The 16,210-nt window shown below is 42.2% G+C and overlaps 2 protein-coding genes across 14 annotated transcripts; one reads left to right on the forward strand and one right to left on the reverse strand.

Moving 5' to 3' along the window:
* Positions 1-1,724: 1,724 nt before the first annotated feature.
* LOC9267893 (uncharacterized) lies at positions 1,725-8,148 on the reverse strand. Of its 7 annotated transcripts, none has more exons than XM_015764639.3 (7): positions 7,068-7,814; positions 6,070-6,213; positions 4,539-4,816; positions 4,028-4,306; positions 3,244-3,467; positions 2,436-2,793; positions 1,725-2,096 (listed from the first exon to the last, which is right to left on the reverse strand). In XM_015764639.3, exons 3-7 carry the CDS (start codon positions 4,630-4,632, stop codon positions 1,861-1,863), a joined length of 1,191 nt encoding a protein of 396 aa, XP_015620125.1. In that variant the 5' UTR covers positions 4,633-4,816; positions 6,070-6,213; positions 7,068-7,814; the 3' UTR covers positions 1,725-1,860. The 7 variants fall into 7 exon arrangements, 6 of the variants coding, with proteins under 6 accessions (XP_015620125.1, XP_015620129.1, XP_066162356.1 ...); XM_015764643.3 differs by lacking the exon at positions 4,539-4,816 and adding an exon at positions 6,296-6,457 and having other exon boundaries at positions 7,068-7,413; XM_066306259.1 differs by lacking the exon at positions 7,068-7,814 and adding an exon at positions 6,296-6,457.
* A 23-nt stretch (positions 8,149-8,171) lies between these two features.
* LOC4351633 (uncharacterized) lies at positions 8,172-15,249 on the forward strand. Of its 7 annotated transcripts, none has more exons than XR_003239879.2 (5): positions 8,172-8,507; positions 8,655-8,881; positions 13,373-13,488; positions 13,569-14,596; positions 14,864-15,249. XR_003239879.2 is itself a non-coding variant. In XM_015764648.3 (2 exons), exons 1-2 carry the CDS (start codon positions 8,222-8,224, stop codon positions 8,915-8,917), a joined length of 549 nt encoding a protein of 182 aa, XP_015620134.1. In that variant the 5' UTR covers positions 8,172-8,221; the 3' UTR covers positions 8,918-9,068. The 7 variants fall into 7 exon arrangements, 1 of the variants encoding a protein (XP_015620134.1); XR_001542204.3 differs by lacking the exons at positions 8,172-8,507; positions 8,655-8,881 and adding exons at positions 10,975-11,121; positions 11,193-11,310; XR_001542205.3 differs by lacking the exons at positions 8,172-8,507; positions 8,655-8,881 and adding exons at positions 10,975-11,117; positions 11,193-11,310.
* The last annotated feature ends 961 nt before the right edge of the window (positions 15,250-16,210 follow it).

Below are 16,210 nucleotides of genomic sequence, written 5' to 3' on the forward strand. Positions count from 1 at the left end.
ACCAAAATAAGCATTTTACAAATTCATACACTAAATTACACGCACCTGACAAGTTTATGTACCGTTAATGCAATTTACTCGTAATAAAAATAGCAAATGAATTCTTAATTAGTAATATTAGTGAATGTGTGGGCATTATCATGTGCTCTAAATTAAGTCCGAACTAATTAAGGTAAGCTAGAGGTGATTGTCACTTGTTTAGCTTTTTAGAATCTGAACTAAAAACCGAACTGTTTAGAGAAATTTATGACTGTGAAAGAAGCTGCAGCAGCTAGAAACTCTCTTAAATAGGATCTAAACCCAGTTTGTACTTCTGTACCGTGCACTGCGGATGCTTATTTTGGACCGTGTTAATTTTTTGAGCGAAAGCACTGTGATGATAATGAATGGTGAAATGTGGACTCTTGTTGATAGTGAAAAGGTTGGACCATTGACGTGTGTGATCGTGATTTAGTTTCTCCTTAATTTGGGGTGTGCATTATATTATTGCAGCACCTCCCACTCTGCACCTCTGTTTCTGCAAAACAAGAACAAATGTTGAAATGATTCCCCTTCTCATTTCGGAATGCTGTCAGGAAACAAGAAATCTGAAATAGCTTGTTGGGAGGAGCACGGCTAACTGTGAAACTACGTTCAGACATTGCTTCTGTTTTCTCACAATCAAAAAATTATATTTCTACCATCGAAAAAGAAAGATTCGCTACGGTACCATAACTTAAGTATGCTTCAGAAAATACCACACTCAACCAAAACGACTTCGCAAGAATACCCTGGCTCCTCTTCTTCCTCCTTCATGCGCCGAAGATGCTCGACGGCAACGATCGGTGGACGGCAACAACTGCACGTCATGGGCACCAGCAATTAAAAAAAATAGCAAAATCATCCAAGATTAATCTCCTTTGTCATCGTCCCAATTAGCAGTGATGAATGCAAATTACATGGCATGAATCAACGGAAATTGATTCCGGCGAAAGAGGAATCAATCTCAGGAGGGATGACAGAAAAAAATCGATCCAGCCGGATGATACAATCATACGAATCAAATTGTCAGCAACAAATAGAGGAGTTCCATGTAGCAAACTTTCCCTCTGGTTGCCTTCTGTCTGCCCCCAAGAGGAACTGCCGCCTACGCTTGCCGCTCGTTTTGTTGCCTAGTACAGGAATCGCCACCGCCGCCACCTGATGCTCGCATTCGCGAATCCAATCTTTTGCGATGGTAGATATGCAATTAGATCACTCCATAACTTTGATAAATCTTCTATAATAGCCAACTAAACCAGAAAGCCTCTCAACTGAGTGACATTAGTGAGTTCTGGTCAAAGTTATACAGCTTCGATTAATAGCTAATAATGTAGCCCCGGTATTCTACTTGCTGTTGACTGAACACACATTTACTTGATTATGCAAAAAAAAAAACCCTAGTTAGACCTTAAAATGTCCAAAATGCATGTATCACATGTTCTTCTATGGTCTTAGAATGTCATCAAAAGATACTAGCATATCTTTTCTCAAGATAGGAGCCAACACCTTATTCATGAGAACATGAGATGTTGCTGGGGCTTTGTGAGACCAAAAGGCATTACTATGGAGTTTATCTAGCAGGTCTTTTTATAATAAGAATGAGTATTTGTTCTTAGCATTTAATTGCCTATAATGAATGCATAGTCTCCTATTCCTATCTTTTTCTTTACCAAGATAGTATCAGATGAATATCGACTCCTATCTTTTTCTTCACCTGATTTGCTCTTTTGGAGATGCTCTTTAGTAAGAACCCAGAGTCACACCAATCTGGCTTAGTCAAAGCAGTACTACTAGTACACAATACACACAATTACGCAAGGACTTAAACTGGCGCTACATCTATGGAAGTAACGACCAGGCGATGATGATCGACAGCTTACAAAACCCAAGCATGAAGTAACTTTGGCTCCTTGATGTCTTTCTAGCACAGAAGATTTCTTCCTTAACAACAGCCGTGTCATCGCCACCGTGATCTGTAGCCTCCATCCGGAGAATCAGCTTCCCTGTCCCTTCAACAGAAACAACACGTCGCCGGAGCACGACGAACCCATCATCATCGACCACCACCTTAGGCCCTGTTTAGTTCCCAAACAAAGAATTTTCACCCAGTTACATCGAATATTTGGACATATACATGGAGTATTAAATATAGAAAAAAAATAATTACACAGATTGCGTGTAAATTGCGAGACGAATCTTTTAAGCCTAATTGCGCCATGATTTGACAATGTGGTGCTACAGTAAACATTTGCTAATGACGGATTAATTAGGCTTAATAAATTCGTCTCGCAGTTTCCAGGCGAAATCTGTAATTTGTTTTTGTTATTAGTCTACGTTAAATAATTCAAATGTGTGTCCGTATATCCGATGTGACACGCAAAAAATTTCAGTTCGCGAACTAAAGAGGCCCTTACCATCCTGAAAGTCAAGAAGCAACACATCCTCATCAATCCCAGCAGTTCGAGCAGTAAAACGAGCCCTGAAATCAGGCGATCCTTCAACGACTCCAACCGTGATGGTGGCCTCCACTGCACTCTGCAGATGTGCAAACACAAACTCCATCGTGCTGTCCTCTGTTGATTCCAGCTGTCTATGAGGAAAGCCAGGTTTAATCCTATGACCAGTGTGGTTGTGAACAAAAGCATGCTCGCTTAAAACCTTGTCTTCAGATGGGGGTCCTCTGCTGCCCTTCACTTTCAAGTCAACCTCAACAACTACAGGGTTCACTATTACAATAGCTCGACTAGGACGTGTAAGTCTCAAACATGAATCCTGCACGCATGGGCGACAGAAAGAGGGGCAATCAGATCAACATGTTTCATAATCTTTGATAGGCTGTGTCACCTGCAAAGATACTGCGCATGACTTCAATCCAACGGTTTGTAAGAAACATGTCACCATGCAGCAAGATGGGTAGTAAAAACTGTAGTTGTTAATGTGGACTGAAGTAATGATTGCATCTCTTTCCAAAAAAGAATAACTCATGGCTGTAACTCATTGCTGCTAAGTGCTAGGTTAAGGATGAGATCATCCCCAAAATTTCATAACAGGAACAGTAAGAAAGCTTTGGAAAACATGGGTTCCCTCTATTTAGCTTTTGGTAGCAGTAAATTGGTTAACTACCAATGATAATGCACCCACTTGATTCATGACTGACGACAAATAAAACTAAAACAAAATGAAATGGACCAGAAATAATGAAGGGCTACACAATGCACATACCTGTGGTGAGGCAAGGGTCTGGCAGTGCTCTCTATCACAACGAAACAAGAAGTTCCTCTTGTTATCTTGTGAGTCACGCGTAGCAACGATACCATAGACGTGGAGTGGCCATTGGAGACCTCCCATGATCTCGATCACCTTCACTGAGAAGAATTGCATCATGCTAATTGGCAGATAATATGGTGGCACTGGCCTATCCGTGTTCCTCATTGGAGAAGCATCCGCTGGACACACAAATTCATCGAGTGATTATTGGACTGGAGCAGAAATTGACAACCAAATGACAAATGTGAGTAAGAAAATATACATATGAGTTAACTTCTTTTTTTTTTTTACAATCTGCTTCCTTCCAATGGCTCCTGGTTCCCAAAATTCACTCTGTTCTTATAACTGTCCATGGCCACCCTTCAAGCCTTCAAACCCAAGACCCAGGAAAGAAATGCAAATTGCAAAATATGACTGCCCCAACTAGGTTTGTGTGGTTGGGCATCCCAATACATTGAAAAGTGTTCATCTATAAGATTAATATATGTGCGTGCAGTGCATCTACAACATACAAGATTGCTAAGTCCGTTCATTATTTCTGTCAAATGATTGTGTCAAAAATCACAAATGAGAGGGCGGTGCACAATGAAGATAGAAGAAATTAGATTGATTTTGAATCAGGCTAGCGAATCCAAAGAGCCAAAGAGAGAATATATACATACATACATATATATATATACACATATATATACATACATATATATATATATATATATATATATCAGAGAAATCCACTTACTCTCGTCCTCGAAGGCACCGAATTTGCCGTACATCGTTTCCCAATTCTGCCGCGAGCATATGAGCCCATTAGGTAGCGGTGTGCAGTCCTCCTCCTCCTCATCGTAGCCGCCGGCGAGCGCTTCCTCCTTGGCAGTCTCCACCACCGTACTCGTGTGGCCGTGGCTAGCCCCGTCACCAGACTGGCCGGACTCCATCACCGCCGCCGCCGCCGGAAAAGTAGGGTTTGCCGGTTGGGAAGGGGAGTGAGGTGTCCGAGGATCTGCTTCTTCACCTTCTCCTATATCAATTATTTCCTCCGTTTCAAAAATAGAGAAAATTCAATGCATACTTTTTCCTTATTAGAAAAAAAATTCAATGTATACTTAATACCGTCATTTAGGCTGGTTCGGTTTGGAGGGAATTGAAAAGGATTGGAAGGAATTAAGAGGGAATAATTTCACACCATAATAGGTGTTGAATAAATCTCCTTTAGTCCCTCCCTCATGGGGATTAACCGATCAAGAACTTACTAAGTGCAGCATTGCTCGGTCTATGGGACCCACATGTCAGTGAGTAGTGCAGTACTGCAGAAGACCTCCACTCAGTCTTTTTGGTACTAAACATCTACACGGCACAAACCCGCGTTAATTTCTTCCTTTTCGGTCCATGAGTTAGTGCCGTTAGCTTTTAGTTTGTGAGATTTGGGAAGCGAGGCGAGGCGAAGCCTCCCCATTTCCTTCCCCAATCACCGCCAACCACAGCCCACCGCCTTTAAGCTCATCACACCCCGACTCGCCCCGCCGGCCTCCTGCGATAGCGAGAAGAGCAAAGAAATAGAACTCGAGAGAAATAGAGAGATGAGAGACTTGACATGTGAGTCTAGGGGTATTTCCGAACTTTCACACGGTTTCTCTCTACTATTCAATCATAAATGAATATTAGGATAGGTGTAGTGTTCATGAGCTGATTTACAAAGTGCATTTCCCTTGTGCAGTGTTCTATAGAAAAACCGCAAAGTCATGATACTACCTCATTTTTTAAATGTATGATGTCGTTGACTTTTTTCATAATGTTTAATCATTTGTTTAATTTAAAAATTGAATACAAATATATAAAAGTATAAGTTAAGATTATAGTTTATTTGATAACAACAAAATAAATAATATTTATATATTTTTAATAAGACGAATGGTCGAATGTTACGCAAGAAGTCAGCGGCGCCATACATCTTGAAATGGAGGGAGATATGGGATTAAAAATGAAAGTTAAAGCCATGTTTTTTTTGGTAGACAAAGTTTTGGTTTTTATTTTTTCCTAATTTTCACCGGTTTTCTAAAGGAATGGTTTTGTTAGGTGGGTGGGGCGTATGATCGTTTTCCTCCACTAATTTTGTTTGCATACATGTAGGCGTACAATGTGCGGTGAGGACTCCCATTGCTTGTGGTTAGTGTCCAAACATCCGATATGACAAGGACTAAAGTTCAGTCCCTGGATCCAAACACCCCCTAATCCCAAGGGACAGAGGCCGCTTCCCATCCAAGGTTGGGTTGGGTTGCGTAGCTTGGGGTTGCCTACTAATCCCCCCGTCCAAAAAAACTTAACCTAATACGTGGATGAGACATAATCTACAACAAATCTAGACAGAGGTTAAGTTTTTTTTTTTTTGACAGAAGGAGTATCCGAGTAAGTTATGGCCGCCTGTTGCAGCTTGGGTTGCCTAGTTTGCGGGCTCCTCGGTGCAGCTCTTTTCCTGGGTTGCTTGGAACCAGAGGGGTTGCCACTTGGCCGTCTACTCGATCGGCGGGTCGCTTACGCGAACCTGCTGACCGACGAGCTCGAGTACTCGGATTTGAAAGCAGAAACATCAGGCAATGAACATTTCAATGCTCAAGTACTCTCTATCTTGCTCGCACTCGCACATCTGCAAGGTGTTCTAATCCTAATTGTGTAGTGATTCGATTGCAAGCAAATTTACCCATTTCCTCCTATCCACGTGTTAATTAACATTGCATTTTGGATTTTACTGATCAAACTCATATGAACTACAGCATTGGAACTCACAGGTCCTAGCCGTGCAATTCTTCTATTGGATAACCCCTTATTTGAGATTGACCTCAAAGTGAAGGGTCAAGGATCACCATCTGAAGACAAGGCTTTAAGCTACTATGTGTTTCCATCGGAATGTCATCGCCATCGATTCTCCATCTGCACAGGTTTTCAAGAAACGAAAAACGATGATGAGCCAACACTCTGGCATGGATATTCAGTAAGTACATGTAGACTGTACTCTGAAACAAGAGCAAGCGGCGGGCGAGCGCGCGGTCGGCGGAGCGGAGCGGCGGCGTGCGGCTGGAGCAAGCGGGCGAGCACGTGGCGGACGGCGGCGGGTGAGCGTGTGGCCGGCGGAGTGGAGTGGGCAGTGGCCGGGCCATCTGCCGCCAGCCGCCGGCTGCGGTTCAGCGTCGAGAAGATTGGAGAGGAAAAGAGAAGAGAAGATAGAAAAGAAAAGGGAAAAAACGAGAAGAAATAAGATATGTGGATCTCTTTTTTTTTTTCATCACACTTACATGTGGACTTTTTTTTCTCGACTAGAATGCCACGTCAGTCAAGCCACCTATATATACTGCTATAGGACCTTGATTGTACGGTTTGTATGAGTTTAGAGGTATACATTTCTCGTTTTATGGTTAAGTAAACTCAAAAAATCCTAATTTGTAAAATTTGTAAAAAAAATTAAATTTTGTTGAGGGACCTCCAATGAACTTATTCCTTAATAAATTTTGTAAAAATCTTGAAATAAGTCTATTTTTCCTCCCTCAACTCTTGCTCTTGGTTGAATCACATCCCTCAACCTCAAAACCGGGTATAACATGTCCCCCAACTTTAAAAACTGGTACAAATTAACTCCTTTAGTGGTTTTTGAACCGGCTTTTGCTGATGTGGCAAGTTGATTTGATCTAAGTGTGCTGACGTGGCACCTAGTCATTAAAGGAGTTGAAAATAGAAAACGGTCCCACATGTAAGTGATAATGGTAGAAATAAAAAACAGTAGGCCCTACCTGTCAACCATCTTAACCTTCTCTTCTTCCTTATCTCTTTCTCTGGTAGGTCTGGGGTGGACAGCCACGTGCTTGGGCGCTGCAAACGGTACCACGGCCGAGGGGGATCACGGTGGCCGGCCGACGACTCCTCTTCGCGTGCGCGGCTAGCTGGGAAATCATCTCCCTGCGCGGCGCCAGTTGGCGAGCTCCTTCCCCGCCGCGTGGCCGGCCGACGACACCTCTCCCCGGGCGTGACCGGCAATCGAGCTGCTCCCCCCACGCATGGTTGGCCAACAACTATCTCCCCGTGCACGGCTGGCCAGCGAGCTCCTCTCCCGCGCGTGGCCGGCCGGGACCTCCTCCTCAGCACACGGCCGGTCGGCGAGCTCCCCCCCCTCCCCACCCCCGTGTGGCCGGCGGGCGAGCAACTCCGCCGCGCGCAACCGGTCAACGACTCCTCTCCATATGCACGGCCGGCCGGGAGCTTCTCTCCCCGCGCGGTGCTGGATGGCAAGCTCCTTCCCTGCGCATGGCCAGCCGACGACTCTTCTCCCCACGCACGACTCGCTGGGAGCTCCTTCATGTGTGCGAACGTACGGTTGCGATCTCCTCCTCATGTGCACCCCTGCCGGCCAGGTCCTCTCCACGGGCACGACCGGCCGACGAGCTCCTCCTTCCATGTGCGGCTGTCTGGCAAGCTCCTCTCCCTCGCGCCGCAAAGCTTGGTACCGTCGCCGCCGCCCGGTCTATTGCTGATGGAAGGTGAGAGAGAGGACGAAAGAGATGAGAGAGGGGGGAGAGGTGTGAGAGAAGATGGGATGAGGTAGAGGCCGCTCATAAGTGGGTTCAGCGTATCAATTTGCCACGTCGGACGAAACCGCTTCCCAATCCAATAAATGAGACAATTTTCACCGGTTTTGATATACGAGAGGGAGACGTTATACCCGGTTCTGTGGTCGAGGGATGCGATTCGACAAGGAGCAAAAGAGAGGGAGGCAAAATAAACTTGTTCCAAAAATCTTTGATTCGGCTTCGGCTGGGTGGGCTTAAGCCAAAGCCCGTCAACTTTAGGAGGCCCAAAAAAGAAAAAGAAAGAGAAAACAAGGAAGCAGAGTGAGGAGTGAGGACGAGACAAACCCTAAACCCGCCGGCGGCGTGCGGCGGCGGCGGTAATGGAGGTGGATATGGAAGCGGAGGGTGCGAGCGGCGAGCTCGGCCACAAGAGGGCGGATCTGGAGAAGCCCACGGAGGAGGAGAGAGCTTCTAACGGCGGCGGCGACGCCGCCAAGACGCCGTCGGAGGATCACCACGACAGTGCCCGCCGCCGCGCCATGGCGATGGAGAATGACGACGACGACGACGAGTACTACGACGAACCCCTTCCGAATCCCTTGGACGCCTACCGCCAGAGCTGGGCCCGTTCCTACGGCACCAATGGCGCCACCTTCGAGGACGAGAGTATGCCTCTTCTTGAATTCTCTGCTTGAATTGAATTTCTTGGCGACTTGATGCGATTAGTTCCAAAAAAAACTTGATGCGATTAGTTCAACCGTGGAGCAAATTGATTGATTTTTTGTTTGTTTTGTGGGGGGAAAAATTGGGCAGCGGATCTCCCTCCTATGCCAAACACAGACATTCCAGTGCTGCCCCCTTCTGCGCAGCCTATGGAAACAATGCAGGTCTTCACGGTGAAGGTGACCCAGATCACCGGCGGCCTCCGGTGGCCGCTCGGCGTCTACGGCGTGGTCGCCGTGCGAGACTCCATGGACCACAAGCGCAACGTCCTCTTCCGCCGCGGCAGGAACGAATGCCAGACCCTAACTTCGCTGCAGGCATGTGCAAATTGTTCCTACCCCATTATCTTATAAAAGTTGCTCGGTATCAAAATTTACGACTTAAACATGTTGCGTTGGAATATATGTCTTAGAAATATAAGTTAATTGTTTGTTTGGAATCACAGTAAAAGATATTCATTTGGATGTTAACGTGATATTCGATTAAAGTTAACATTAACATTCAGGGGTTTGTCCGCCGCTGACTAGTGGTGGTTTACAGGCCGCCAGTTCGACGACAGCTACATAGTTTATCCCCATACATTGTACTTATGTGATTACGATGAATAAGAGTAACACTGACTTCGGCCAACAGGAGTAGGGCTATTAACTATAAGATAAGAGGTCCGAACCTGTACAAAAATCCTTGTCTCTATCTTTTTACCTCAATCTCGCATATATCTGGTACTAACGATCCCTATACTATGCAAATACCGTAGTCGCGATATCAAATGTCGATTGATACGGATAATAATTTGGATATGCGATGAGCAGTGCTATTCGGATATCCGCAGAAGCCATGAGACATACCCTATTTCTTTATAACTCTATAACCTTCAATATATATTTTTTTTGATTTTAATAGTAGTTTATCTCTTAACACTAGTCCACACGATTAATATTATTTAAATTTTAAAAAAAATATTTATAAATTATACGGCATTTATATAAAATAAGCTAATTATATATGTTCATATTTGTTTCTATTAGAAGTTGAGTTAGTTTTCGTATTAAAAAAAACTTGTTTCCGTATTCATGTCCGATTATATTCGATACTTATTCGTATTTGAGATAATCCGTATTTGTTTTTTATCCGGTAAAAAAACATGAAATGAATATGGTACGAGCATTATCTGTTCGTATCCGCTCCGCTTTCGGCCCTGTTTGATTCAGCTTAGGATTATTATAATATAGCTTATTAGGAGTAAGCTGAAACAAACAAGTATATTATTATAGTAGATTATTATAATCTATAAGCCAGATTATTATAATCTGATAAGCTGCTCTAGAGGAGCTTTTTTCAGATTATTAAGTGGCTAAAGACCCACTACCCCTAAATACTTGAGAAAAATTACCCACCTATGCCATCAACCGAACAGATAGCTGAGGACATTATAGACTTTAGCCATTCAAACCCAATAATCCATGTCTTCAATAATCCAGACAAATAAACAACTCACAGCTTATTCCATGCCAGCTTATAGTAATCTGGCTTATTAATCTAGATTATAATAATCATAAGTTGAAACAAAAAGGGCCTTCATCCCTACCTAAGGCTCAATACAGTATCACGTTATGCAGTATTTATCCGCTCCGCTTTCATCCCTACCTAAGGCTCAATACAGTATCACGTTATGCAGTATTTATCCGCTCCGCTTTCATCCCTACCTAAGGCTCAATACAGTATCACGTTATGCAGTATTTTTCTCTCGCTATGCTATTTAATTTCACTTACGTGTGGCTTCCAATGTTTTTTTTTCATTATTGTGTCACGTCAGCTCCATATCAGTCAAAGCCGTATTCAATCCTGCCTTAGAACTATATTAGCATCCGTTTTGAAATACTCGGTTTTACGATTTAGGATGTAATTTAAACTCATGGGGTGTTTAGATCAAGGGTGTAAAGTTTTAGCGTGCCGTATCAGATATACGGACACATATTTAAAGTATAAAACATATACTAATAATAATAAAGCAAATTACAAAATCCGCCGGTAAACTATGAGACGAATTTATCAAGTCTAATTAATCCGTCATTAGCAAATATTTACTGTAGCACCACATTGTCAAATCATGAAATAATTAGGCTTAAAAAATTCGTCTCGCAATTTACACGTAAACTGTGTATTAGTTATTTTTTATCTATATTTAATATTTCATACATGTGTTCAAACGTTCAATGTGACATGCTGTAAAATTTTTGCCAGCATCTAAACAGGGCCTCAGCATCAAGATGAGGGACCTAAAGTGAACTTACTCGACATTTATATCTGCCCTAGCAAGTTTCCGGGCTGGCCCAACCTGTGACCACTCATCACGGCCTGGCCCGTCTAGCGCCCTGTCTATAAATTCGACGATGGGAAACCGTAGCTTAGGGTCCTGCTTCCGCCGTCACTTCCCAAAACCTCTCGTTCCAGATTTATTATCTTCACCTCGTCGACCCGATGCCTACGCAGCCATTTCCCTGGTCCGGCGACAAGCCTTCCTCGTAGATCGAGATCCCCAAACCTACCTGTGTAGGTAAACATCCCTCCCTCCCTCCCACATCTTCCTCTTTTTTTTTTTTCATTTTCTCGTTTTGTCTGTGCCAGGCGGAGAGGAGGGCGATTTCTGTCGTCATCGCTGGATTCCACTCGCCGTCTCCGTCGCCCTGATTCCACTCACTCGCCACCGCACTTTTTCTGGAGCCACTTCGTCCATTTGAGCGAGGTTTTTTCCCATGCTTTTTTATGTCACTATTTTGAATCCCTCGGTGTGTACTGTGCTGTCTCATTTTATATGTTGGTTTTTGTCATTTTATATGTTGATTTTTGGCAACGGAGCACCTAGTGTCGTGGATCAATAGAGTAGCAAAGATGAATCTGTACAGTAGCATGGGCATGAGCCTTTTTGTGGTGATTTGAGTTCTCGTACGAATTTAGAATCCGCGGGTTCAGATGTGTGTATTGCGGCGTTCTTTACTCGGCATGTGGTTCATTGGTGGGATTCGGTTGCAGATTTGCAACACTTCAGTGCTTGATCGATAGGGGATGTTTTCCTGTTCATGAATTTGTATTGGATGGAGCAGATGCAACGAACATAATATCATTACATCATAGAAAGGGGATTAGAGAAACAGCTTTTCCAGACCGTAACCACCTGTCGTTCCTGTGTTTTCATTCTCTCTGCCCAGAGCGTAGCGTCCTCAACAGAGTCGAAGCACCCGTTGTAGCGATGGTGCTTCCTCCCTGAACATGACAACATTGCGGTGGGCATTTTGCTTTGATTCTGGTGTCTGTAACTTTATTTGAATGCTCCATTTCATTTCAGAGATGAATGGGCTGATATGTTAGTTTGAATCTGATCCCATGGTATGCTGTCTGTAGTTTGGTTGATTAATTGCCGAACTTCCTGCATGTGGCTGAAATATTTTGGATTTGAAGCATTTCATCTCATATATGCATGTTGACTGATCCTCCTTGTATTTCTGATATACCTTCTTTTCACATCTGAAGTATTTCGCTTCACAGATGTATGAACTGTTCTCCCAGTGCGTTCTGAGATGTTTGGTTCAATTAAACCCGATTCCCTGCACGTTATGTTTTCTTCTGGATCATGCTGATGGTATCCTGCCGTCTTGTTTGGTTTATAAAATCTCTGTGCGTGTTATGAATTCTTCAGTGTTGATCCTAATGAGTTAGCAACAAACCAATACCTGAACTTGGCTCCTGTTGGCTGTTGCTTTGAGAAATTATGGGCTGTTGGTTGCACCTGTTGCTTTATCCTGTTCTGTCTTTGTGCGTTCCTTATTAATTTCTGCACAATTGTAAATCTGTTTGAACTGGCATTATTTCTGAATTTTGGGAACAGAGAATTGCACAAATTCATTTGACACGCACGATTCTTACAATCTGAGACTGATTTTGGAAGGCAAGCTGCAGATAATTTTTATGCTGGGATTCTGGTGTGAATTGAATAGAGAAAGGAAATCGCTGTTGCAACTCTATCTCAATGCTGCATTTTGTTTGAGAGATGCATGGACTGATCCGTTAGTACTGATCACTTCGTATCTGTTATTTGGTTAACTAACATAACTCCCTGCATGTCTCTGAGCTCTTCTGCATCTGAAGCATATTGTTTTCAAAACGCATTTGGATTGATCCCCTAGTTTGTTTCTAACTTGCATTCTTCTACATCTAAAGCTTCATTTCGTTTCAGAGATTTATCATTTATGGACTTATCTCCCACTATGTTCTGAGTTGTTTGGTTAAGTTAACCCAGCCTCCTATGTGTTTTGCTTTCTTCCCCATCATGTAGTCATCAAGTGGCTGAGCCTTGGGATGTTGCCTCAGTTTTTTTTTCCTTGTGTTGATCTTGAATTTGTGTATCTATGCTTTGACATCTGCTTACTGGCCTACAACAGGTTGGTTTATCTGGATACTACATGATAGCTGATTTCTTATATATGTGAGCCTTTTGTAGCTGATGACCACATAGTACAAATTATCCCTTCTATTAAAAGTAGCAGTTGTTTTTGTAGGTAATACATGATTTATCCTTTCGGTAGGCTTTTTTAATAATAGATTCATGACTAATGTTGATAGGAAGAAGATAACCTATGCAAGTCATGTTGGATTGTTTAGTGACAGATAGCTAATATCTGTAGTGTATATTCTCTATCTGTGATTTTCCCATTTCACTTCTATTGGTTCATAAAATATGGGGACGGTCATAGGTAGCAACTAGGTTGCATTTTAGTGCTGTTGTTTTCATGTCCATGCTTTCTTTTCAGGCTTGTAGGTTTTCTGCCATTATTGAGCTTTTCCATGGCCACTGCAAACAATCCAGGTCCCCTTGACTTGGTTCCAGGTTTTTCACCTGAAGACATGGACAACCCCATTCATAATGGTAATTGCCTTTGCATTTTCCCTGTCCTTTTAGGTTGTCAAAACATTGAAGTAATGTTTGCTTTCTTTTCTTTTTCACAGCTGCCTTATCCTACGTGTCATATGATAGATATGTGTTAGATACCTCTGAAGTGTATTTTGATGATTGCATCCCATTGGAGTCTTATCTGAATATTAGACCAATGGTGACTTCTGATTCGTATCAGTTTCGTTCATTTGGGGAAACTAATCCAAGTGTGACTTATCTGGTTGCAACAGAGTCATGTAAGAAAGTAATCAGAACTATGCTGAAAGGACTAAGGACAAATGAGTTGAGAAATTTGTGTTTTTTGGATTTAAACATTTCAAACATCTTTGTGAGTCCCACGGGAAAAGTTAAGTTCAAGAACATTTCACGTGTATAGTTAGAGATGGACCTTCTAAGAAACAACTATTTGTGTGCTCATCAGATTATCAGGAATCTCTTTCTATCTGAAGACGGAAGTGTGCCTGAAGATATACAGCACCTGCTAAACTTGATCCTTCATGAGTTTGACAAGAGAGAGATATTTCATTTTCATGGGTCATTGGTATCCCTAGCTAATGTGTCACTGTTTTTCAAGTCAATGTATGACCATATCAGATTTGTGATGCCACCAGATGATCTTAGGGCTATCCTAACAAACCTTCCATATGCCGATGTTTGGGAGAGTAAAGTCAAGACCAACCGTATCCTCAAAAAGCCTTATGATTTCAACCCTGACGGCCGTATTGTACCAGCTGACAAACCATCTCAGACATGCCTCAACAAACGTCAGAGGGAATTCTTACATGCACTGGGTCTAACTCCTATTCGAGGACAGAAATCGCTTACCCCTGATCAGATCGCCTTAATTGAAACTCTGTTCTTCTTTGATTTTCTGAGAAATAGGACATCTCACAGGATGGATCCATGGAGGAGCCTGATTTTGGGCTATAATGCTGTGGACTCAGAGTATGCATGTCATGTCCGGTTCCCATTGGTTGTCCCGTATCTGCAGTTGGAGCTGTATAACAGGGGTCAACTGCAGGCACTTCAGTTGGGACATTTATTCTAACTTCTAAGCTATCCAAGTTCCTCAATTTATGAGGTATATTACTGTTTTTATCAATCACCTACTTTTTAATTGCATTTTTGCTGATTATATGTTCGTTGCCGCATCTATGGAACGCTAAAGTCTAGTTTCATGAAATGATATACACAAAATCGTCTCTATGTTATTACTGTTTTTATCTATCACCTACTTTTTAGATGCATTTTTGCTGGTTGTAAGTTCATTGCCGCATCTATGGAACCTAAAAGTCTAGTATATTTAATTTCATGGAATGATATACAGAAAATCGTCTCTATTTTGCAGCGGAAGTCCTTATCAAGCCATTGCTGGACATGATGCAACTTCAATGCAAGAAGATTGGCTGGCTAGGGCCTAACTTTTGGTTAATTTTGCTTCTGTTCTAGTTTCCTTCCTGAACCCCTAGAGGTTGATGATGTCCCAGGGTGTATGTATCCCCTGTGTTTTTTGTCGCTGTAAAACTACACATGCTTGAATTTCTGTCAGCAGAAAAAAGCTACATCTGACTGCAGTTGACAGTTTTATTTCATGTTTATGGGACGCAACTCCATTATTGCTGTTATTTTTTTTTTCTCTTTACATGGTAGTTATAACACATTTAAGCTATATATGCCTGTATCTTTTGTTAACTGTTCTGAATGCCTATGAAGCTATATGCCTGTATCACAATACATGTTTTCTCTGGGTGCTCTTTAGCTGTCAACTGTTGAATGAATATTATTTTCCTGTGTTCTTTAGCTGACTATATGCGTATAAAAACTATGAGCTGTGAATTTGAAGCTATAGAGGATTAAGCTTTTTGTGCTGTAAGATACTGTATTTCTTAGTTGTGGAGCATAAGAACTTGACTAATAGGCTGTTGATTTTTTTTAGAGTGAAAATACTTGTCTGAAACAAGCATGGTGATTCATCTTTGTATTCCTAGTGCATTTGTACAATTGCTGAGTTTTACTCTTAACTCTTTTCATAGTTTCATTGCTTCAATTTCATATCCCTTTTCTATGGTGCCTCCAAAAGCCCTTGAAACTATTAACAACATGAACGATAGCAGCTAAAGATGAGGCGCTTACTATTTTCCTGTCTATACATTGTATTGTGGTAACAGTGCTTACTTATATCGTGTATTGTGGTAACAGTACTTACGTCGTGTCCGATGATGCTTGCAATCTTCAGTTGAGAAGCATCATAATATACTAGTTGGCAATTGTGCCACTCAGTAATCGTTATTATACCTTGAAATCTCTTCCAAGGGGAAATGAGATGAATTTAGGCTTACTGTTAAGCATCCTTCTATTGGACCACCAAGCTTAACTGCTGGGATGGTTTGTACATGCACACATGTCAAGTCATGAATATAATTAATATTACCATAAATGATTATACAGAATAAGCAAGTGTGCCATGCTGATTCTCTGATACGATCGAGCACAAATTGAACTGAGTCTGATGATTTGCTAACATGAGCTTGCTACAAGTCTGCATATGAATTTGCTATGATTGTCTTTCTATGATGCGGCTGTGAAGGAATTGAAGCAGCGCAGCCAACAAGAAGAAGCAATAGCAGCATTTAGTCGTGTGAAATCAAGGCGATATATTTGATTGTTTATATGGCTTATTGATAAAAAAAACCCC

Source organism: Oryza sativa, chromosome 12 (assembly GCF_034140825.1).
Source record: "Oryza sativa Japonica Group chromosome 12, ASM3414082v1".
Taxonomy (NCBI): Eukaryota; Viridiplantae; Streptophyta; class Magnoliopsida; order Poales; family Poaceae; genus Oryza; species Oryza sativa.